The sequence below is a fragment of the Strix uralensis genome, chromosome 8, assembly GCF_047716275.1.
Source record: "Strix uralensis isolate ZFMK-TIS-50842 chromosome 8, bStrUra1, whole genome shotgun sequence".
Taxonomy (NCBI): domain Eukaryota; kingdom Metazoa; phylum Chordata; class Aves; order Strigiformes; family Strigidae; genus Strix; species Strix uralensis.
The window spans coordinates 27,993,524-28,017,292 of NC_133979.1; the positions used below are offsets into that span (position 1 = coordinate 27,993,524).

Below are 23,769 nucleotides of genomic sequence, written 5' to 3' on the forward strand. Positions count from 1 at the left end.
TTGTCTCAAAGTTGCAAGAATATATGTTTTAAATCTTACTCTGAATGCATTTACATAGTTGTCAAATATTCACTGCATGTAATAAAGAATACTATTGAAAGACATTTATTGACTACAGAGAGCCAAAGCAGTATCTTCTTCATGAAAAGCAACCAAGTGAACCAATAAAATAATGAAAGTAGTATCTGATCATCTCAGACCTGCCCACGGTTGGAAAACAGGAGGAGATTTCAGTTTGGGGAGAACAAGGCTTTCCCCTTTCTGACTACTTGCATACTTTTTAATTAACAAACAAAAGGTATAAGGCTGATAAAACCTGGCAGTTATCTCAGCAATTAGATAGCTTCAGAGGGCAAAGAGAAGCCTGGAAAGGACAGAGGTTAAACAAAAGAAATAAAATAGGAAGGGAATGATAGCAAACACTAAGAGAAAGACATTAATCTAAGACCAAAGTTCAGTGTGCACTACCCTTCTGTCCATGTGATGCAGCCACTTTTTCCAATCAGCTCAAGGTATGATGCTTCCAGATTGAACTTCCACCAAATACAGAAAAATTCTGAGTATTTTGGTTTTTAAATAAAAGAGGAAAAAATAAACAGAAGCAGCTGATACAGTGCTTACTCAAACCTATCCAAAAGGAAGGAGGATTAACTAAAAAAAATAGGATGAAGTACAAAAACAAGATAAGGGATCTCTCTAAAACGCCACTAGCTATTTGGGGTATCTAATTTTGAATGTGCCTTGGGAAACGGAACAGGTTTCGGGAAATAATGAATTCTTTTATGATAAAAAAAAAAAAAGTCCTCTTCCCCCTACAGCAAAAATCATGGAAACTGAATACCAGAAACACTGGCTGGCATTTCATTTTTCTCCATCTTCATTAAGTTATCCCATGCATTTGATGGCTAGTTTGCTAAACAAATGATTTTTTTTTTCTCAGCGCAGTACTTGGCAACAAATTACTCAGAGCCGAAGTTAACCTGCCAACTTTAGCAAGACATGAAATACCAAACCCAAGGACAACAATGAAGGCTGAAGGCATTCTTCTTCTTGTTAAATATTTAAGAACAGCGAACAACTAGTTAGATATCATGGCACTAGCTTTCCAGGCAAGAGCACCAAGCAGTCTGCTTTGCAGATACCTACCAAATTATTGCGGTTTGGTCCTGGCCTCTCCCCATCTAACCGTGTTGGCATTTTCAAGCCACCGTATTTCTTCCAGTAGGTCCAACAGGATGCACAGAGACGACACTGCATGTTAGGGGGACCCCAAGAATACCACTGGTAAGACTGTGTGGCTAGAGATAACAAAGGTGGAAATTATATATATCCTTAAACAGGATCACTTTTCAGAGCTTATTCTCTTTAGAACCATCACAAAAGAAAACCATCACAAAGAAAACCCACACAAAGACAGTGCAAAGCTCAAACAGACCTTAAAAACTGATGATGGCTTCAATGTCATCACATCACTGTTAAATGTACTTGTGATTTCAGCAGAATTAATTACAAATATAAACCCCTTTTAAAACATGAACAGAAAAAAATAACTAGTAGGATGGGACAATTTTCTGTCAATGAAACTGAAAGTTCTCATTTTCTAAGACTGGTAGACAACAATTTCTGCAGAGCATGGGAGAGAGGGAAGATTGTCCTCAGGAACTCCCCCTACATTAATTTTACGACTGAAGAATGTACAAAATTTGTGACTTAACTTCTCATTCAGTCCTACATTCCAGCATCTCTAAAGGCTCCCACAAAGGAGCACAATCATTAGAACTCAGTATATTAATACCAGCCAACAGACCAAATATAATGATATCACATATTTTGAAATCTACTAAAAAATTATGAAAAAATTGTCCAATTCACATCTTGGTGATTTAAGTCTTTGCTCAATAACTACCTGCAATTACATAGGACATTTACTAACTCCCCCTTTAGTATTTCGTAATTGTATTTACAAATGTAACACCAGTAACTAAAAAACCACCTCTGCTTAAATGCTGCTATGTCAAATTCTGTCCCTCCACCCTTCCAAAGCTTTCTCTCCCACCTCCCACCACAACACAGCTTTTACTTTACTGTTTGCATCACAGCACTCACACTCTCTCTGCACAACTGCCGTACTGGCACGTCACTTACTATAACAGCTTTCACAGGCCCGTCCTGCTCCCGTGTTCTGTGCCTGTACTCCAGTACCATTTACCACTCCTGGTTTGACATTATTTACATTGATCTGGTTGGGGTTTGGCTTGTTACTTAAAACACAAAGCAAAAAGGAGGACAAACATTAATTGAGGCATGCAATTTCCTACTTGACTTTCAAAAGTATGGCCCAAAATGTTTGAAGATTTAAATTTCGTTCATCTTGTGGCTTCCAGAACAAGCTGTACTTACCAGAAATCTTACTTCCATGAACATACGGTCTCCAATAATATTTAAGTAACACCAATAATAAAAATAACAGCTGTTAGGTGCCATTTTCCAGAGTGCAAACCCATTGAAAAACAAACCAGTGAGGCCAGGTATCTTCCTCACTATCCCAGATATTCTAATCTAGGTGACAAAAAGATCTCACCTACAGATCTCTCTAAGTCCTCAACATAAAGGATATGTTACTTAAACCTCCAACAAGAAGGCTAGGGGATGGAGCAGAAGAGGTAGGAAGAGAAAGGGCAACCCCTGTCTTACTCAGGAAAATATAACCCTAGACTGCAGTCACAAGTATTTCCACATTGTGTTACTGCAAAGGTTTGCACCATGTAGCCACAATTTGCACAAGCACACCCAACACATTGAACAGAATCTTTGGACATAGCATATATACAGAGATTTTCATGAATATGAGCCTTCTGACAAGTCTTTAACTATGGTCTGTGCTTCTAATAGAAAGCATTTAGATTTGTACTAAATGGAAAAAGTCTGAAAGCCTAACATTTGTAGAGCAAGAAATGCATTGATGGCTGTCACTAATACATTCTAATATAACGACATCTGAGTCACCTCAGCTCATCCCTATACTCTTGGAAATGTTGACTCGGGGAACAGGGGGGGGGAAGCTACTGGCAGGACCTCAGAATGGAAGGTCAAACAAAACCTTGGCATAGAGAGCAGTCTGAAATAGTACAAAATCTCTGCAGAGGAAGAGGTGTCCGAGGGGAAAAATGAGGCATTCATCAAAAAATCCTTGGCATGGGAGGGAACAGGAAGGACAGAGAATCAATATTGCAGGGACAGGACTTCTGGGGCATGGAGGAAGATGGGAGAAGTCACACAAGAATTTTCAGAGAAGAAGAATACACTGGGAGCTTATAAAACATGCAGAGACTCCAAGGTGCTGTTAGGAGCTCAGCTTACAGAAGCAACAAAAAGCAGGTAGACTTGTGCCAATTACGTTTCACCCATGTTCTCTTACCTTAAGACTGAGGAGTTGGCATATTCCTTTTATTTCCAACTAATAAACTCATGATTTGGAATCCACTTATTCAAGCAGAAATATCTTAAAATAGGCTTTACAAAACAGCTTTCTGAAAATGCGTTTTCTTACATATCAGTTGCACACTGACACAGGAGTCACACTGATTTCAGGGACCCAGACTTTTTATTACTTATCACTCTGGCTAGGGCTGCAAAAACAGCATTGTGGGAATATGGCCAAATTAATTTCTTCCTAATGGGGCATCAATATTAGGTTTCATGTTCTCAGCAATGACCCTTGAAAGCAAAGGACTTCCAAGTGACTGAATTCTGAAGAAAACTGAAGAAATTCAGAAGAAAACAAACCCAAATGCCACTGAAAAGCTTACACTGCCCTGGAAACCAGAAGGTCATCCTTCTCCTCATTTGAAAATGTCTGATCAGGCACTAGATACAGAGCTTGGTAAAGCCCCATTTCTATAGAGACAAAATAGGTTTTGCTGTGAATGATCTACACAAGGACCACACACACATTGCATGAAGAGATAAGAGAGTGTTTGCCAGTCCAAGAAAAACTTCAGATAGCATTCTGATGGTGCTTCCTCGCTGTAAATTCAGGGCCTTCCTGCAGAAGAGAAAGGCTAGGAGGCTAAGCAGCACTGAAATACTGTAAATAGTTTGTTCCTTCAGCACGCTAAACAGCCCATACACAACCCAAAAGAAGCAGAGAAGAGAAAAAAAATAAAGCCATTTAGATTAACAAGCCTGATTAGGTTTTCTTCTCCTTTTGCTTATTAATCTGCCCGGCTCTTACAAGGATTAAAGTGTGTCAGCGTGTTTATCAGAACAGCACGAAGTTCTGACACCACAGATGGCAGCAGATCTGCAGACACATTTAACAAAGGGAAAGTTGAAAGGAGGTACATTCATGCTACCCAGCATTTTGCTCTGGGATGTCACTATAGTAACCTGCTGCAAAAGAACTTTTGCCAATGATTCACTAGCAAAGTCCATGTGCAAACATTACCAAGATGCTATAAAACAAACAGTCCTCACAGATGCACACTGTTACAAGCATGTTGCTCAACAGACAGAGCAAAAGACTGAACAAAACTAAGCCTCCACTCCGGGTCTTACAGCTCAGCATCACACATGTTGCTTCCCTTATATACATAGGTTTATCCTCCGAAAAAGGCAGTAAAGGAGTCAAACTCCATCATCAAAGCACACAAAAAGGTGGGGGTTTTTTTGAGCAGCATGCCAGAAAGCCCTGATGTGTCTGGTTGTAAACAGTTAAGAACAAGACTGCATGCAGCGGCACGCACATCCAAAGTACTAAGATCACGTCCAGAAAGGAGGGCGATGGCTGGACTCCACTGTCCTCTTACCAAACTTGTATTTCAGACACAAGTGAAAGGGATGCAGGGGCGAGAGCTGATCACCAAATCACACTAATCACAACACTGTCACGCTGTAGTTGAGGCAATAACTTCACTTCAGGATTCTGGAACAGTACAATTTATGTAGCTGCAACAAGCACCAGAAAGTGTGCTGCTCCAGAGCTAAGGTCAAGTTTCACTGGGGCAGTAACAATAAAATTTAGGCAGCTAATGTTTTCATCATATGAGAAGCAAAAAGCTCCTAACTGTTGATGATATGTTAATTAAACTTGTTTGATATCACCAAAGCCTGCTACAGCTATTAACAAGAGAATTAGATGAATAACTGGATGAATCATTAAGCAATTAATGAAGCTGAAGTGAAAGATGCAAATAAGGTAGTGAGAATACTGATGGTGTGGTAAGCCATCATTTCCAGTTCTTACATCAAGAACAGAAGTCTTTTCAATGGGTTTCAATTGCACTGGAGCAGTCAGTTATGCTAAAACAGCGATCATGAAGTGCAGCTCTCTGAGCTGTATTCTGCAGGAGATCAAACTCAACTGAAAAGTTTAAGCTGATAAAGCACGTGCAGAAAGAAGGCACTGGAAGTCAGTCATCATGGACTGAAGCCCTTGGGCAAAAAAACCCAACCTGAAGATAAACCTGAGCCACGCAGAACACCGAAATCACTATATGACTGGCTAGCATTTGACCCACAGCACAATGATAAAATTTTAGTTGTTAAAGATACCTGTAAACTTAACACCATCGGTGAATGTATCCTGTTATTGAAAAAATCATAGTGGTGCTAGATGCAGCAGAACAATTAAGAAATAAAGCCTCAGAATTAAGAACAATTTTTAATACTTCGTAAGGACCATTTATGACATCTACCTCTAGGCATCTAATGCAAGTGTCTGGTTTCCTTATAAAGACAACAGAGAGGTGAGCTCTCATCAGAACTCCCCAGGCTACTGTAAATACCCACTTCTAAGAACAGGTTTTTGAAAATGAGAAGCCTTCTCCAACAAAATGCTGAAGATCGCCATTTTAACTAGCACAGCTACAACAGAATGAACAGTGTTACACCTTTAAGTTTTCCATGCTGCAATGGACCTCTGCACAATTAAGCAGGGAAGGAAAAGTCTTGCTCCTCAGGCAGAGGACAACCAAGAAACAGACAGACAAAGGAATTATCTTCAGCTGGTTAAGCAGTTCCCCCTTGCAGTCATCCAAAGCTTTGACCTATTCCTCTAGTTTCCCTATTCACTTAAAAAAAGAGGCAGGGTAGAGAGAATAATATTTTCGTTACTTTACAAGTGTTTGCAAGGCAGCGTTTACAGCTTTAAAGGTGCTTTGAGATTCTCAGATAAAATACTGTAAGTAGACTATATTAATTTACATTTACAGATGTAAATTTAAAATTTACATTTTACATCAATACATTTTGGAGACTGGGGATTGTATGGAGCACTTCATTCTTCCCTTTCTGTTCTTACCACTTAGATCTAAGCAAAAGACAGAAAAGTTACACAAAATTTTATGTCTCAGCCTTTGTGATTTGCAGATGTCCTAATTCCAAAAAATCCCAGCTACACAACCACACCGTCATCAAAAAGAAGCAAGTAACTAGTACATATGATGCCCATAAGACAAGTAAAACCAGAACACAACTTCCACAACAGCCTGAAGAGTATGTTTGGGTACACACTAGAAGAAGAAAGAGACTGAGACTACATCTGCAACAAGAAAGGTCTCTCAGCCCTGCATTCCCACTGGTGGATGGCAGAATGAAGTGTGTAAGAACATGGAATCTCTTTGTATATTCAGGCTTCTGCTGCTGCCTCCCACTGACAGAGCAATTGCTACAGAAAACAATTAAATTTTTTTTTTCAGTATTTCCTGAATGCAGAATTCAACTGATTTTACACCTTTTCCTTTCACCAGGAAAGCAGGTTAGTGCTTTTCAACCTAAGGGATGCATACAAACATTGGTTCAGTCACATGAACTACAGACATTCGTCCCAAAACCAGGGTTGTTCTCGGAAGGAGCACAGAAATGTTTGTCCAATATCTAGGACAGAAATGTTTTTCCAATATCTAGGATGTTGGTTTAGGACTTGAGAACCTCAAATCAATTACCTGTATGACTCTGCATGCTTCAGTTACCCACATTATAAATTTGGGGCACAGTCTCAAGTTAAAAAAAAAAAATCAACTCTAAAGCTTCACATAGAGCTGTTATTTTTCACTGTATAATATGTATGAGACATGAAAAATAACCTTTGAAGACTGCTTCTATTGTTTTTCTTATTATTGTCCTCCCCTCTTCCTAGATTTTCCTATTAACATCACAGCAACAAACGAGAGTCCTATCAGTGGAAGACAGCCAGAGACAAAAGAAAAAAAAAAAAAAAAGATAAAACTGTTTGAGATTGATATCCTCCAGGGTCTCTCTTTGCAAACAATTTTACATCAGTTATTGTTAGAATAGGTTTCACTCAATCAGCTGATACACTTCTGCGTAGGTCTTGTGACAGTCTACATCAAGTAATTTATTTTTGAGGTGACAAGTGGATCATTATGGTTCAAGCCTTGAAACAGGAATGGGCTCAGTAACATGATAAGGACAAATCAATAACATTGATATTTAGATCCCTACACTGTGTATTGCTATTACAAGCCAAGAACATAATCTTCTTCTAGGTCACAAGATAATGTAGATGCAATACATTCCCTGTGTGCCAGACCTTGTACTGAAACTTGAGTAGAAATAATCCAAAAATCTTAGAATACTTAATTGTTGCCACATTTGGTGGTATTAATAGCAAAAAAGTAGCAGAAGCATTCATGCGGGACTAAGTAAGTCACATACACAATTGCTACTTTTCCTGATACACATGAAAGGGTATTGAAGGAGGAGGAAAATTTGACACCCGTTTTATCAATTAAACAATATGTAAGTTAAGGTATAACCCAAAATTCAACTGTGACTGGAAATCAAAGCCAGAGATAAAAATAGCAACCACATGGGTAGAGACAGAAGTCTTTTCCTGAAGTAGAGAGGTACGTTGCTGATTTGATTATATTCTCTAGATAGCAACAAGAATTATCTTGCTGAGATAGTGTTGAGGGATAAGATCCCACTCCAGACAGCCATTATCAAATGAGAACCATAACCTTTCAAATACAAAGCACAGCCTACATACATTATAATCCAAGAGCAACAGCAAGACTACCAGGCTCTCTCGTCTCCAATATCCTTTTGCATCCAGTGTAAATTACATTGGCTTTTGCTTTACAAGCTTATCACATTGTGAATTCCTGTTTAATTTTATGTCCAGTGTCCCCCTGCAGAGTAACACCATCCACAAAAAGTAGTACTGTTAAAAATTGCACAAGAAATCTATTTGGTTTTACTCTGAATATTACACCTAATTTTTAGTAAATTCACCTGAGAGATATCTACATATTTCAGAGCAAAAAAGAAATCAGGGATCCTCTATTTTCACAAGAAATAAGGGACTGTCTTTCAAGCTAAACATGTAAAACTTAATTTTGCCTTAAGTAACAGAACACATTGTAGAAGTTCATAAGTATTTGAAAGGAGATAGCATAAAAGAGTAAAAGAGTTATTTGGGAATAATACACATGGGAAGTGGAAGTTGAAAAGAGAAAGGACGGGGGAGATTCAAAGTTCCACACTATAACAACTGTCGACTGGGTTATGTGGAAGAAATGCAAGAGAAGAAACACATTTTACTAAGTATTTTTTAATACATATACACATATTATATATCATTATATACTAATTTTAATATAGTTCTATATATAAATTTTTATATATATATATCTCTAAATGACATTGGGAAACAATCACACACTGGCGATCCACTGATGACAAAAATTAATAAACCACATATTACTGAGTAGTTAATTAGCTACCCTTTTGTTCACAACTGTGCTGACCTGATACCAAATCCCCAACTCCCAGTCCATATAAAAATAAAAATTAGAAGACATAAGTAATGGTCGCTTCAGGATGGGAACATTATACTGGATGAAGGAAATGAGCAAGATGACAGCACAGCATCCTAACCAGGAAAGCCCCAAAGGGAAAGTCCTCCACTGCTCATGGAGGAAATACCCTGTATTGCAGAAGTGGAAGGTCAGAGTGTGGGAACAGCTTTGTCTTTTACACACTCATAAGCAGCAGCGTAAGCATACTGGGAGGAGTGCTGCTTTGTTCTAGCCAGCTTTGAACTACTAAAGCTATCGTGTTTTCTTCCACAGGGCTCCCAGCTGTTTATTAGCATCAGGGTGGTTAGCATTAACACAGCTAAAATACAAAGGAATTCAAGCATCAGCAGAAGGTTTGTTATATTGGTAACCTAATTTAATAGTTCTCCGACATCTTTGTTCAACTATGCCTCTCATTATGTAATTAAAGCAAATACATAATATTGGCAGGCCATGAAAACTGCTACACCAAACCCTCTACAATGAAATAGAAAACAAAACAATACAGAAATATACTTACTAGTTGGGTATATACACTTGTTTTAGCTTGCTTTCTGCTTCTGCTGCTTTCAATCGTTTCTTTAAAAAGAAAAGAAAAAAGAAAAGAGTTAGAATGAAAAGAAAATATGGGCTATTTCATCTGGGAGCCAAGTAATATACTGGTAAAAACTTCAGGGCTTTTTAACAAATGATGAAGTTTTTCTTTCACTGAGCAGCTACCACAAAATCCTCTTCCAACAGGAAAATATCCACCGAAACCAACTGTGGGCATCAAATGACTACATACATAGCTTTTCAAAAAAGCCAGAGAGATGACAATCTACTATTTCTAAGGACAAACTTTTCATTCTCATTCACTTCAATACAAATTCATGCATTGTTCCTCCCACAATCCTTCTTTTTATTCCTGCAGAGGAAGATCTGACATATCAGTCTGTGTTTGTTCTCCATCATAATATTCACCAACTGGACAATAACAGGTATAGTAATGCACCCTCCTCTCCATCATATTTCCTCAACAGCTGAACCAATTCAAAGAGTTTGAACGAAGACTTCTTTGTGGATAGTCTTCACTTTTGAAGACTGAGTGACACTGGAGATCTTTTAAAAGTTAAAAAGGCCAAGAGCTCAACTTAAAACTGATGCAGAATTACCCGAAAGATTTTTTAACTATGGTATGTCACCACTTCTGACTAAACATCAGCCACGGGCAACCATTTGCACATTCTAAAGGTGAGCAGCTCTAGGTATGCACGCACTACACGTTTATCCCCCTTTGAGACAAAAAGGAAAGAAACCCCAGGTACATGGGTGAATCTCAGAGGACAGGTAGCAAAGAACATCAAGGGGGATAAAAAGGGGAGAAACTAACAAGAGCAAACAACAAACCCCTAATGAAAAACACCATTGCCAGGAGATATTAAGATACCCAACAGAGATGTGCTTAAGGGAAAACACATTGAAGAAGCAGACTTTCAGAGCATGGGCATGCATGTTTAGAAGTAGATACTATCTGTCTCTTTACGTGGCCCTACTTCACTAAAACCATCCATTAACTTCTGTCACATTTCTGGAGTAAATGGATTACAGGGTCCTTTCAATGGGATGTATAGAATAATTTCCCCCAGAACACAAGTGCTCCTGTTTCTTGTTTTTTGTTTCAGCTATAGCTGTGAACTTGCTGATAGCCCACAAGAACATGGCAGAAGTAGGTAGTTACCATGAGCTTTACTAACTGGCCAAGAATTCCTTTTTGTAACTCAAACCTTCACACCATTTAAAAAGTAGAAGGGGCATTCTGAAGTTCAAGTTTCCTCTTTATTACACAAACTAAATTAATTTCGGGTGAAACCTCTGGAAGCCTCTAGTCCAAGCTCCTGCTCAAAGCTGGGCCCATGCCAACATCCATGCTGGTAACAGCTGTCTGCATAAAGCCACAACAATGTTTTCCAGACAAACCAGCAGCATGGTGATATTCTAGATGAACAGATTAGCTTAACATTTTCTATGCAGCAGCCTCAAGGCACAGTCGAGGAAAATAGTTGTAAAGCTAAGGTCAGTATCTTCATAGACACAGGAAACACCAGAAAATGTAATAAAATTGAAGAGTGTGTCACTGAGAAACTGGACATCAAAATCCTTTTTACAGGGACACACATAAAGACAATTAAGTGAAAGTTTCCTGTAAGCATAAAGCTTGCTTTGATCAGAGGGACAGTCTCAAGCAAGAGTTTTCCATTGGACAGCCTGACAGTTCTTCACCAAAGCTCTCTAGACTCCTAAAGAATTCCTCTCTTGCCTTTTCCTGCAAATAAAAGTCCACCTATCTTAGAAATCAAAGAATGAAGTTGTCAGACAAGAGAAAAAGGACTAAGAAAACAGAACTTCTGAACGTTATCCAGAGACTGCGAGTACACCTTCAGAGCTGCACCCAAAAGCTGACTTCTCTCTGCTGGTGTAGTCAAGTTTCCCAGATTGCTTCTGTTAAATCTTGTCTACAACAAGGACAGCTACCTGAAAAATGTCATCAAGAAAATCCAAATAAAGACTTCGTGGAGACAATCCTTATCAATCCCACAGACTTGGAGGAATCAATAATACACATTGTACTGGCAGTTGGTGATCGAAATAAAGAGCTTCTCCCTCTGAATACAAACCATAAACTCAAAGTTGAACATTTTCAAACCACCCTGCCCAAGTCTTTTTATGTAAGAAACCAAAGCATCCAATGATGGACCACAAAAAGTGCTGACAATGGTTCTCCAACAGCATGAGAAACACCCCCTACCCTCCAGAGAGACACTACCCCCCCACCCCCCACCCCCCAAAAAAAAAAAAAATCCTTCAACAAAATGCACATTCTCAGGGGTGTTTCTGCTCATGAACTGAAGGCTGTTCCACTCACAGCCTAGACTGAAAAACTGGTCTTCTTTCCCCAGGCACAGACTACCACAAGCAGCTATGTCAGCAGACGAACAGCCACAGAACTCATACTCTCCCCAGGAATTATAAGGAAGTCCAACATCAGATACTGATAAATAGCTTAAAATACTGCTTGATGAACTTTGTGCAAGAATCGTATTTCCTTGAGACTTAAGGAGGAAATTCAGGGAATTTCCACTGGTAGAGAATCATTTGTTGTTTGTTTTTGTTCTGTTTTGTTTTAAATTTCCACTAGATGTCTAGATTGTGGGGGAAAAAAGGCTGCCGTTTTCTTGACAAAAACTCCCAAGGGGACTATCTAGAGTCATTATCACAGTTTTGGAAATCTATGAATGGAAAAAAACTTCATGCAAGCACAATGCATTACCAGCAGCTGCGATACTCTACAATCCACAATGTAAAGTCATTTGTCTTGGAAACATGATTAACTTAGGGTATTAAGCAACATTTTAGTAAACTGGGGATGAATATTAACGTCACACCACAGATTTTCTTTGTGACTGATGACTATGGTGTGAGCTCTGAGCTAACAACTGTTGTAAGTCACCTGGACCTAGCAATACCCTCTTCTCCTACAGCTAGCTGCCTGGGGATCAGCACAGAGCACAACAGACAGCATACACCTTTATTACAAACTAGTATACCAGGAAAACAAGGTTTTCAGAAGGTACCACAACATACTGGATACGAAGAAGTTGGTTTTGCACTAAGTACTTGAGGCTGTGGACAATCAATAGACCAGATATGATGAGTTTCCTATTTTCTGACAGTGACCGATACCAGAAAGCAAAAAAGAAAGGTGCCTGATATGTAGCCATCCAGAATTTCAGAATAATCCCTTCACAGAGAAAGTGCTTTGCTAGGTCCTTTGCCACCTATTAACTGACTTGTGTCTGAAGCATATTTATGCTATAAATTCTTAATGTTGTCTGATGTAGTTATGAATGTCCTCATCCACAAAAAAAAAAACCCCGAACATTTGTAACTTTTTCTTGTAGTTTGGCCTAAATGAAATCTTTGGTCTTTTGAGTTATTTATCTATGCACATCTTAAATATATCCTCTTATTTACTTTATCATATTTTCCCCATCTATAAAAGGGAGATATTACCAACTTGTCTATCCCACAGGGACTAAGGGATTAAAATACTAAGCACTGTACATTCCAGTTGGTGCAAACGTCTGCCCTTTATATATCCTCTCCCTAGATTTGACATCTTTCATTCTATCCACTGAGCTTGAAAGAGTTTTATAATACATGATGTATCAGAGAAAGTGTTGTAGTCATTTTCTAAAGAATGAACATTTATAAAGAGGAAGTAACAGAAGAAAACCAGGAACACTGGGGATATTTTAAGGTCCACAACGCAAGAGTTGGGTTGGTAGACAGCACAGGGACACCTCAAACATCCTCAAATATTAAGCCTTTATTAGTTGATGATAGAGAAGATAAATTGCATTTTCTGGATTTAGAGGAGAACTCTCACACTGTTTAATCTTTTTCAAAACTCTGAGTATACAAGTGCTGCTGGGAGGCAGGGGAGATGGCACAGAAAAGGTATTAGTCCATGATGCATTTGGGAGAAGCGCTTCCAGCTGCCTGTGCTCCAGCCACACATCTTGGCAATGATGTATGGGACCTACAGTCTTTGTCATTTGCCAAAACTGCCTAGTTCCATGCTGCTGTAGGCTTAATAGGAGGTGTTTGGGGATAAAACATCCTACGTATGCAGGAAAATATTTTTTTTTACGTTATTTCTACTTTGCTAGTACACAGTACTTTATGAAGGCTAGTACATTAAGATGTCACTCACAGCTCTTGGCTAGTTACAAAGAAGGCTTGCTTCCCTTAAAAAAAGATGTTTTCTATCCACATCAAGATTTACCCAGAGCTCCCTCCTTTAAGCTCCCTACCTTATGTAGTCGAATATAAGGGCACTTCCACTTTCTCCAGTATCTTCTCAACACTATGCATACTTTCAAACTGATTGTCTATTCCTCCTACACTTTTCTAATGGCACTTCCACATAAGAAACAGAACAGTAGAAATTCATAATATTTGATCTTCCTTTTGAAGTTACATGCTCCTCAAGCACAGATAAAAATGCAAAAAGTAAATTAAAGCCTTCAACTCTCAGAAAGCATATGACTAATTCAAACAGTCACCTGCCATTGCCATGTCCCGAACTCTTCTCAACTGCATCTCAACAGTTGGAAAGTGTTATGAAGTTTCCATGATATGGAAAACAGTAGAAGCATTCAAAGATCTTTAAAAAAAAAAAATCACCCTGGAATTCACAACTATGTAAGAACTCAACCTTTACTTTGAGTGAAAACATAGGCACACACAAACATCACATCAACTCTTAAAGAGAGTTTTCAAGTCACTGGGGGAAGTCACCAAGCAGCAGTTACTCAGCGGATGCCATTTTAAATCTTTCTGAATCAGAAATACATGGTCTTGTGAACTGACACAGGAAATCTGTCTCAAGAAAAAGATGCATTCAAAGGAGACCCGGGATACTGAATTTGGAATGCATCTTGCTCGTTTTCTTCAGGACGACTCTGAAAGGGTGTCTTTGACGGGACAACTCTTGGGATCACTTTGGACAGACATTTAGGAGCCTACATCAGACCACAAATCGTGTGTTGACATTTCAGTAGAATTACTCCTTCTAGCAGTTCTGTTCTTGAAGGGTCAGTCCTTCTCGTGAAATGATTGAACTCCTCATTATGCTGGTAACCTTCAAAAGCATGGCATAGCTGAAGCCAAATAAAAATTACTGGTAAGACATCCAAGTGCACGCTTCAAAACAAGTCAATCTGCATCTATCTCAATCACAGTATCCTACTCACAGTTGCCTTTCGATCTTAGGTATACCAAGCATAAGTATAAGCTTATTGTTCAGTTCTGAGAAAGGGTCTTCTCTTGAAGTCAACTCAAAATTTAGCTTCCCCAATGGCAAGAAACAGATGGATTCTGCTTCAGGATTATGACAGTGCTTTTTCGCTCCAAGAAAAACTCAAAGGAAATACAGAAGGATGTAAACTGTTCCCAACTAACTGTTTTTCATCAAAACAGGCAATTGGCTGATGACAAAAAACTTCATTACTATGTTGTGTAACTCGCAGAAATAAGACAGTTTAAATGGACGTTTTTATGTTCATTCAGCCAAAGATTCTACAAGAATGAGCAAGTTATCAATATTTCTTTTTAAAGACAATAGCATAGCACCTTGGAATATAATTTAATCATCCGGAATACATACTTTTCACATCCTTAGCACATTTTCAATATCTTATGTACAAAAATTATTAGTCCCAGAAACATTTTGTGGTATTAGACTAAGGAAAGAATCTACACAGACAAAACACTATGAAGAAACAGATGGATAAAGTGGCAAGGGATGTGCTTTGCCAAAGACTGCACACATCAAGTAAAATATAAATGTAATACACCATTATTTCAACTACAACTTCCTATGCTTTCTTTGTGGTTATATATAGATAGCTCTCCCAGGCTTTTTATAAATGTTTAATAGTATTATTTGCTTGTACAAGCTGGGAATTTGAGATGAGGTCTTCAGCTCAGTTCAGACTTAATTGATGTGATATCTCTGTACTGCAATTTCTACCTGTTTGGCTTATACTCATGCTGTCTCCCAAGTGTAGAGCCTCTAATTGGAAGTTTTCCCCAAATCCCACTCCCTGGTACACTGCTGGGCAGCACATATAAGGTACAGTATAACCATGACAGAAAACCCACTGCAGAGGAATATAGCAAAAAGTACAAGAAACTGTAGATTTGTTGGGTTTTTTAATTGCTGCAAGAACAAATAAAGCCTCTCATACAACTATCCCCTCTGCAATTTTGTAATAAGAAAGTTGAAGAAAGTTGAAAAAGCAAAAGAATTTAACCACTTCCTAATCAAGGCAGTTTCTTCAGTTGTTTTGCCTTCCCAGCACATAGGCCTGGAAGCGAACACCCAGGACACTAATCCGATCTGCCTCCTACGGTTATCCAAGAATGAACACCAAAGAAACTGCTCCCTACCCCTTATTCCCACCACCACCATCGTTGTTACATACCTCAAGATGGGCAGAAATAGAACTTCACCATTGCAAACGTATTGTGGACTTTCTGAACAGTATAGAGACTCTTTTTGGTTTAATTTTTCCCAAGACTCCCTACTATTGTTTGCTGTTCTGACTGCACAGGGGTGACATTTTCATGTAACAGCCTAAGATTCTAGTTTTCACTGACTGATAAAATAACTTTCCTCACTTTTTCTGATACCTACCATATTACTAGATGGATTTTTATCACTAAAAGAAGTGAGGTGAGATAAAAGATGCAGGGAAGAAGATAAATGGATTCCTCTCAGTGAAAATATTGAGCATAGGACAGACTGAGTACACTCAGCTATTGTCTCCTGAACAGCTCTAGTCAGACAGTAAAGCAGAACTCACTATATCAACGACACACACAGTTCAATGGGGAAGAAAAGACCATGATCGCATTTCTCCAGCACCTTTTTTCCCCTCACCATGTCAGCTTCCATCACCATCCCACTTTCCTACCACCCATTTCCTTAACAGAAGGAAAAGTTTCAATCAAAGAATGAACCTGGGGAAGTATTGGAATGAGGATGCAGTTAATTTTAAAAGTAATACAGAATTGATGCAAAAAACCAAAAAGAGTTCTCATTTGTCCTGAGGATCCCTCTGTGATTTAAACAGTGTTCCAGAGAGAAAATGGTAAAAATCACACTACAGACCAAGGAGCCCAAATATAGCACATGCCAAATATTGGTCAATGCCTCAGGCACCTAGTCTTTATTTCAAGCTGAATTTTCAATGAAGCAAGTTAAGGCAAGTTAAGGACATTTTTATAACTCCACTTCTCCTAATACTTCAAATAGGTGCCTAAACAGAATACTGATAATTATAATGAAAAATCCATTATATATTTCTCTCTTCTTTTAATTAATTTTCCCATTAAGTATTATAAGTAGTTTTCAGCAACTGATACTCTGCAACATTTTGCATGCTGTTTGCATTGTGCTTTCTTTATTTAAAGGACCAAGCAGCCTTCGTATTTAAACAAGTAGAGATAAAAAATTATTGTAAACACTAGTGAAAGTTGATTCTCAAGTATAACGAGTCTGGGAATTTGAGCCATCAACGCTTCCCAGACAAACACTTTACTGGCAGTGCTTACACGGGGGAGCCTCCATGCATCTGCAGTCAAAGTCATGGGCAGCCAGAAGTGGAGAATCAGCATGGGTGCCTGTTGTACAGCAACTGTCAACCCCACCATAAAAAGTCAAAACTGAAGGTAATGCTGACCGTGAACTCTACAGCCAGAAATTAATTGTATTTCCTTCCTCAAACTACTGAAATTCCAAAACAGATATCTGAAAGCTCCAAACAAATAACGTAGCAGCAATGTGAAAAGAAAGCACAAATGCCAGTGCTACATGTTTGCATCTACGGAATGGCTGATGAGTTTAGTAACAAGAGATTTTTCGGTGCTTCAGATCATTACAGAACCCACCTCTTCGAAAGGCTGAACCCCAAGAGGAAGAATAAAGCAACAATGCTTGGTTTCAAAGGCAAGAAAAACATCTTCTGTTAGAATGAAAGAGGTGATTCTGACTCTCTTACCTGCTGAACATATCTGTCTGTAGTTTTCCACATATAGTAATATTCTATTATGCTTGTTAAGGACTTCCATGGGAGCTAGGGACATAAAGGAAAAGCAGCAGTCATTGCAGGGAGCTGGCACACAGCCTCACTGAAATTCACAGGATTCCTTTGACAGACAGTTTATAGCAGAGACTTGCAACTACTAACCCTCCTAACAAAAAAAGACAGTCAGTGTCTCAATCTCCTAAGGGCATTAGATGCACATGGGACCCATGTTACATTAAATGTCCTTTCAAAAAGTAGTGCTTTCGATGTAGAAGTAGAGCAGGTTACAGGTAAATCTTCATGCCGCATTGGCTCCACAGTAAACCATTCAAGGGAGGCACAATGTGGAAGTGAACCCACTGTCTCAGACTCACTCCACTTGAGCAGCAAAGACTGGAGCAAGAGCCACAACTACATTACCACAGCTCTGATTTGCCTGGCTTCTATGGAGCTGGCCCATTTAAAAAAAAAAAAAAGTAATAACTACTAACAGAATTGTGCCCTGCCAGCTCTGTTCTCTGCGTGAGAAGCACGAGGATTTCAGCAAGACCACAAAGAGTGTTGTGCTGTTTCCAAGTCCCTCTGTCTAAAAGATTAGAACACAGGACAAGCAACACTGAAACTACTTGTTTTGTTTCAGGGGACTCGAACAGCGATACAGCGAAACTTGGCTCTCTACAGTGGTCCATTCAATCTGCAGGCTGAGCACCTAGGGTGGAGCTTTGGCCAAACTACAGGACACTTCCCTTGGATGCCCAGGATTCCTTTTTAAAACTTTCAAAAGGCCCTTTCTGAAATCGTATTATAAAAGTGACTAAATTTTCATGTTTCAGAAGGCCCAGTACTTATTCTCCTTCAAACACAAATTAATCTACAGCAGCTAGGCTGTCACAACACTTTCCTAAATCCTCCCTCAGCTGTAGTGGAGCAGATGATTTTAAATTAATGTCTCTAAAGGAAAAGCTATCATCTGTGATTTGAAATTCTGCCTGTACAACAGGCTGTCATCAGTATGAGGTCTGCCTTTCCCCAATTTACAGCAAGACACATGCTCCAGTTCAAAGCCCTCTTCTTCAACACGAAGAAAACCAACACAGTTTAGACAAGCTGTAAACCAGTTCTGTCACTGATCAGAACTGGTCACCATGTGGGCCCTCATTTTATATACTTACAAAATCTTGCTGAATGTCAGTGAAATCTTTTCCATATTTTTCTAGTGCTTCCTCGAAGAGGTTTGCCTCTGAAGCAGACCACTCCTCCATCTCATCTCTGCACAGGACTGGTCCACCTTGTGGCACAAGCGCAGAGATTGCCTTGGAAATGTCATAGACATTTTTGTGCAAAGTGTCCATAGCATGGAACTACATGGTTGGAAGAGAGAAAAATAAATGTAAGGACAAACATCTAGGGAGAAAAAAATGCCTAACAGTGAAACAGCAGTAACAAGAATTCTGCACCAAGATTTGAGGGTGCAGTATTCTATACCTAAGACAAAGTCAGTAAAAACTTGTTCCAACCTTAGACTCACTGTGACTGTCAGCATACAAGTTTAACATTCTCTAACAATAGTGGGGTTTGTGGAACACAAGCCCTTGCATATCAGTAATTCCTACTTAGCTACTCACCAGCACCACCACTGTAGCACTACTGTTAAGAAAATGCATAGGATAGAGACCCACTCACCCCAGGACTGAGCAGCCCTGTTAGGTACCACCATCCACAGATGGGGCATGAACCCAGAGGTCCAACAGCATATTTTCTAATAAACTTAGCCATGCACTTTCTTCGTCAAACAATCCACAAAAATTGCAAATAAGAAAAATATTTAAGGGCAGCAACACATGCATACAGTTCCCCCAAAGGCCAGAAATCCCAAAAAAGATTCAAGTCACACATCATAGCTGAGTAGGAAAAAAGAATTACTCCCTGGAGCAATTACTCCTCAGAAAGCTGAACTACAACTGTCTGCAACTTGTGATTTACAAGGGCTGAGCACATGCTGCGAGGGAGGAATTGGTATTACTAAATGAAAGGTTGGTTTTATTTCCTGATTTCTGTAGTTTTAATCAGGATGTTATTTGCCTTTCATCATACCAGTCTTGTGCACGTGCATAATTTATCTATACTGTTCTACCCTAGAATTTGTTCTATATATGATTTCACATTATTCCAGTTAGGAGGTGAGGCTTTGATAACAGTTCTCTGGAGACTTCTTAAATTTTATTCAAATTTTCATTAAACTCTCTCAAGCATATAAGTTCAAGTTTTCCCTTTTCTCTGTCAACTCAGAATCACTTATGATTATAAAATATTAACAATGTCACCACTCCCTAAGTACTCTAAAATGAAGCTCGTCAAAGACAAGAACTGGATCAACTGAAATTTCTTATCTGACCGCAAGTTCTTCCCCCAGATGATCTTGCCCAAGGATGCCAGTGACAGTCTGGTGTTGGAGAAGTGATGAGGAGTGGCACTCTGGCATTATAACATTGCAGACAGGCAGATAATCATTTGCATTCTTCTCAAGACAGCTACTAAGCCCATGCGGGAGATGGGCTGTGAAGCATATCATCAAAACATTGTAATAAAATGAAACAAAGATAAAATTATCTCATAGAATTATCCATGATGGATCATAGGAGGCACAAGGCCAGAAAGTTACTTCATATGTAAATAAAGGGTTCCTTTACAAAGCCGGGATCTGCTTCACAGCAGGCCACAATTACAATCCATCTGCCCTCTCTCCTTGCCAACTGTTATTGCTGAGGTGAATATTTTGCATCTCTCAGAATCTTAAAGTCCTCTTAAAAATCTTACCAGCGTGATGTCCCTAGAGGCTGCTGCAGCACTCATGTGCAAACTTGGCTGTCTGACAGAACTACTGCAATCTAGCGCTCGGGCAAAAGTACCAACAGACCTGAAAGAAATTAAACAGAGCATTAACTTTGCAAGCAAAACAAGCATAAATATAAACACCCAACCAACACTTTTTGAGATCAGCAGACTCCATTTCTTAGTAACAAGATTACATGGTTTAGCACTAGTTCTGAGCCAGAGACCGTTCTCTTCAGATGTGATTTGTTATTATGAATGCTTTACTCAGTTGATATGACCAAAGAGGCTTTGGCATAGGAGGGGAGACAGTGAAAGACTCAAGGACCACGAACAGGGAGTTTTGAACTATTCTCTTATCCCTTATAGAATCACAGAATGATTTGGGTTGGAAAACACCTTAAAGCTCATCTAGTCCCAACCCCCCTGCCATGGGCAGGGACACCTTCCACTAGACCAGGCTGCTCAAAGCCCCGTCCAAACTGGCCTTGAACACTGCCAGGGAGGGGGCAGCCACAGCTTCTCTGGGCAACCTGCTCTGGTGTCTCACCACCCTCACAGGGAAGAATTTCTGCCTCATTATCTAATCTAAATCTACCCTCTTTCAGTTTAAAACCGTTACCCCTCATCCTATCCCTACACTCCCTGATCAAGAGTCCCTCCCCACCTTTCCTGTAGCCCCCTTTAAGTACTGGAAGGCTGCTATAAGGTCTCCACAGAGCCTTCTCCAGGCTGAACAACCCCAACTCTCTCAGCCTGTCCTCACAGGGGAGGTGCTCCAGCCCCCTGATCATCTTCGTGGCCTCCTCTGGACCCGCTTGAGCAGGTCTATGTCCTTCTGATGTTGGGTGCCTCCAGAGCTGGACACAGCACTGCAGGGAGGGTCTCAGGAGACTGGAGTAGAGGGGGAGAATCCCCTCCCTCGACCTGCTGGCCACACTTCTCTTGATGCAGCCCAGTATACAGTTGGCTTTCTGGGCTGAGAGTGCACATTGCTGGCTCATAGTCAGTTTTGCATCTGCTAATACCCCCAAGTCCTTCTTCACAGGGCTGCTCTCAACCCACTCATCACCCAGCCTGTATTTGTGCTTGGGATTGCCTCAACACATGTGCAGGGTCTCTCAGACTTAAGCTTTAACAGAAACTGAGCACAAGCCATCTTTATGGATGGCAATAGTCTCTTCCGCAATGGCAAGAGCAGGGCTACATTGTCCAAAGGTACAGAGGCAGATGCCAAGACTAGACAGAGAAAATTTAGTAATGCAAGCAATTTTTCAAAAAGTTTCAGTAAAATAAAAAACAATCTTTGTTTTACAACTTAATATTGTATATACACATGCTGTATAGCCTGCATAAGAATACAGCAATTCTCAAGCATTTCCCAATGCCAGCCATTCCAGCATCTAAGGCCACAATCCCCACGCTCCTTTTATTCCTAAAGAAATTGGAAAAACTTTTAACAGCAACATTGATTGCAGCAATTCCTACTCCCCTCGCTGCTTGCTACATCACACGGGTGAAACCCTTGTGCTCCTGCACGGTGAACTGGAGCTGAACTCCTGTGAGCAACTACTACAACAACAAAAAAAAGTGGGGTGGGTCTCTTTTCGCTCCACTCAGATCATGTCCCCAAACTAGTTGAGTGCACAGAGGAACAACCTAGTGCCAAGCAGTGCAGGAGTAGGAAAGGTAAACCCTGAAGCAGTAGTTGTCATCGAATACCTAATTTTGGCCAAAATCCAAAACAGTCTCCTCCACCCAAGTTTCTGTGGCGATTCACACTTCGCCCTCTCCCCAGCCTCCCAGTCACTATCCCAATCCCTGCTTCACAACTCCCCCGTCCCCAGCTTTAGCTGAACTGATACTTTTTTGTGTGTGTGTGTGGCATCTAATTATAAACTGGATCACTTCACTGATTCCAGACAGAAGCAATTTTTATACTGATCTTTTCAGTGATTCTCGTTACAGCACGCACCTTCAAGCAGCTGTATCAGCGGTGAACAGCCAGAAAGAACCACTAAAACCAGCCTTGCCACCAAAAGCCTACACAAGGTGGAAACCCCCATCACAAAGCAGCTCTACAGTCACTCTAAACCAACCCACGTGCAAACCCCCACCCGCTGGGGCACTTATACCCTCTCACTTCCTGCTGGGTCTTCCTGACACCAGCACCAGAGCACTGTGTGGCTGAGTGGCAATTTGAATCAATCCTGCTGAAAATTAACCCAGGAAACAAAGTTCTTAGCTTTTCAGTGGTGTCCTGTACTTCACCTGACAGAAGCAACTGTGAAACGGCAACCTTTTCAAGAAGGGTCCCTAAGAGGCAAGAACACCCTTTGCTGGAGATACCCAGCTCTCCCCATCACTCCTTCATACGTTTGTTCTGCATCGCTGGTGCAGATTATCCTCTCCCCATTTTCATCCATTTCCCTATGTCCATCTGATCAAGTAGAATTAATCTTTTGCACATAAATCACTTAGTTCAGCCAGTTAAGACTGTACTGTTGGCACAGGTCAAGGGAAACAGCAATATATCATGTAAGCAGCACAGTGAAACTTCCAAGAGCCTAAATTTTATGGTGATTCTTTAGCGTAGCCAGAACACCATGAACTTTATGAACCTTAAAAAAGTCTATACAACAAAAAGCACATGTTTAACCAAAGGCAAAAATGTATTAATGGATTCTGAACGGTGACGTTTTCTTCAATCTGGACTGCAGTTAACATTTTTAACTTTAACCAACCTAGTTTCACTCTTGACTCCCTGTTACTGGACTTGCACACAAGGCTCAAGCAGTCATGTAAAGGTTTAAGTGCTGCAATTCAGAATAGCCATTTTTAAAATTTTCGGCCAAAGTTCATAATAATGGCAAGTTTTATCTTCAAAGTACATAGAAAATCAATTTGGGTGTTTATTTCTGAGTATGCACACTTCTCAAGTACTTAAAACATCATGTTTCACCATCTCCCTCATTTTCCTCAATTCTTTTTTTCCCCCCCAGTTATTCCCTGAGCTTGAATCAGCACGTTGAATGATGTTGGACAAATGCACTCTCATTACATCATCCAAGACCTTCAATTCAGAACCGAAGGACCCTGTCCAGACAGATTCTTACATACAAGCTCCAGTGTTGCCTCTCTGAGGAGCATCCCAGGAACTTACCCCACAATGGGCACAGCAATCCCACACTCCAGAAGGTTCAGGAGGAAATTCAAAGCATGATAACTCAGGAGGGAAAAAAACAGAGAACCAAAAGGCTGACAGAACCAGGGCCCAATTCAACAGAGTAACTGAAACATAGGCATAACTCTGTTTTCCAGGGCTAAAGCCCACGGCTGAAGCAGGCAGCCCTGCAGTCAAGGTCTACGTCTATCAGATACCATGGCCCACAAGCAGAACTCTCAAGACTACTAAACCAGACACCACTAGCAGCTTGTAACTTTACACAACTTGTTCCACTGACTAAAACCATCAAAAG

At 40.0% G+C, this 23,769-nt stretch overlaps 1 protein-coding gene across 4 annotated transcripts in view; it reads right to left on the reverse strand.

Moving 5' to 3' along the window:
- Window positions 1-23,769, reverse strand: part of MTA1 (metastasis associated 1) — an 86,865-nt gene that overhangs the window by 25,043 nt on the left and 38,053 nt on the right. For 3 of the 4 annotated variants that reach the window (XM_074876809.1, XM_074876810.1, XM_074876807.1), the window contains exons 8-13: window positions 20,276-20,375; window positions 18,631-18,819; window positions 17,432-17,506; window positions 9,343-9,401; window positions 2,146-2,261; window positions 1,147-1,298 (exon numbers count right to left, since the gene is read on the reverse strand). In XM_074876809.1, the coding sequence (XP_074732910.1) occupies window positions 1,147-1,298; window positions 2,146-2,261; window positions 9,343-9,401; window positions 17,432-17,506; window positions 18,631-18,819; window positions 20,276-20,375 (691 nt within the window). The remainder of the gene's footprint in view (window positions 1-1,146; window positions 1,299-2,145; window positions 2,262-9,342; window positions 9,402-17,431; window positions 17,507-18,630; window positions 18,820-20,275; window positions 20,376-23,769) is intronic. The other variant, XM_074876811.1, reaches the window with a different exon arrangement.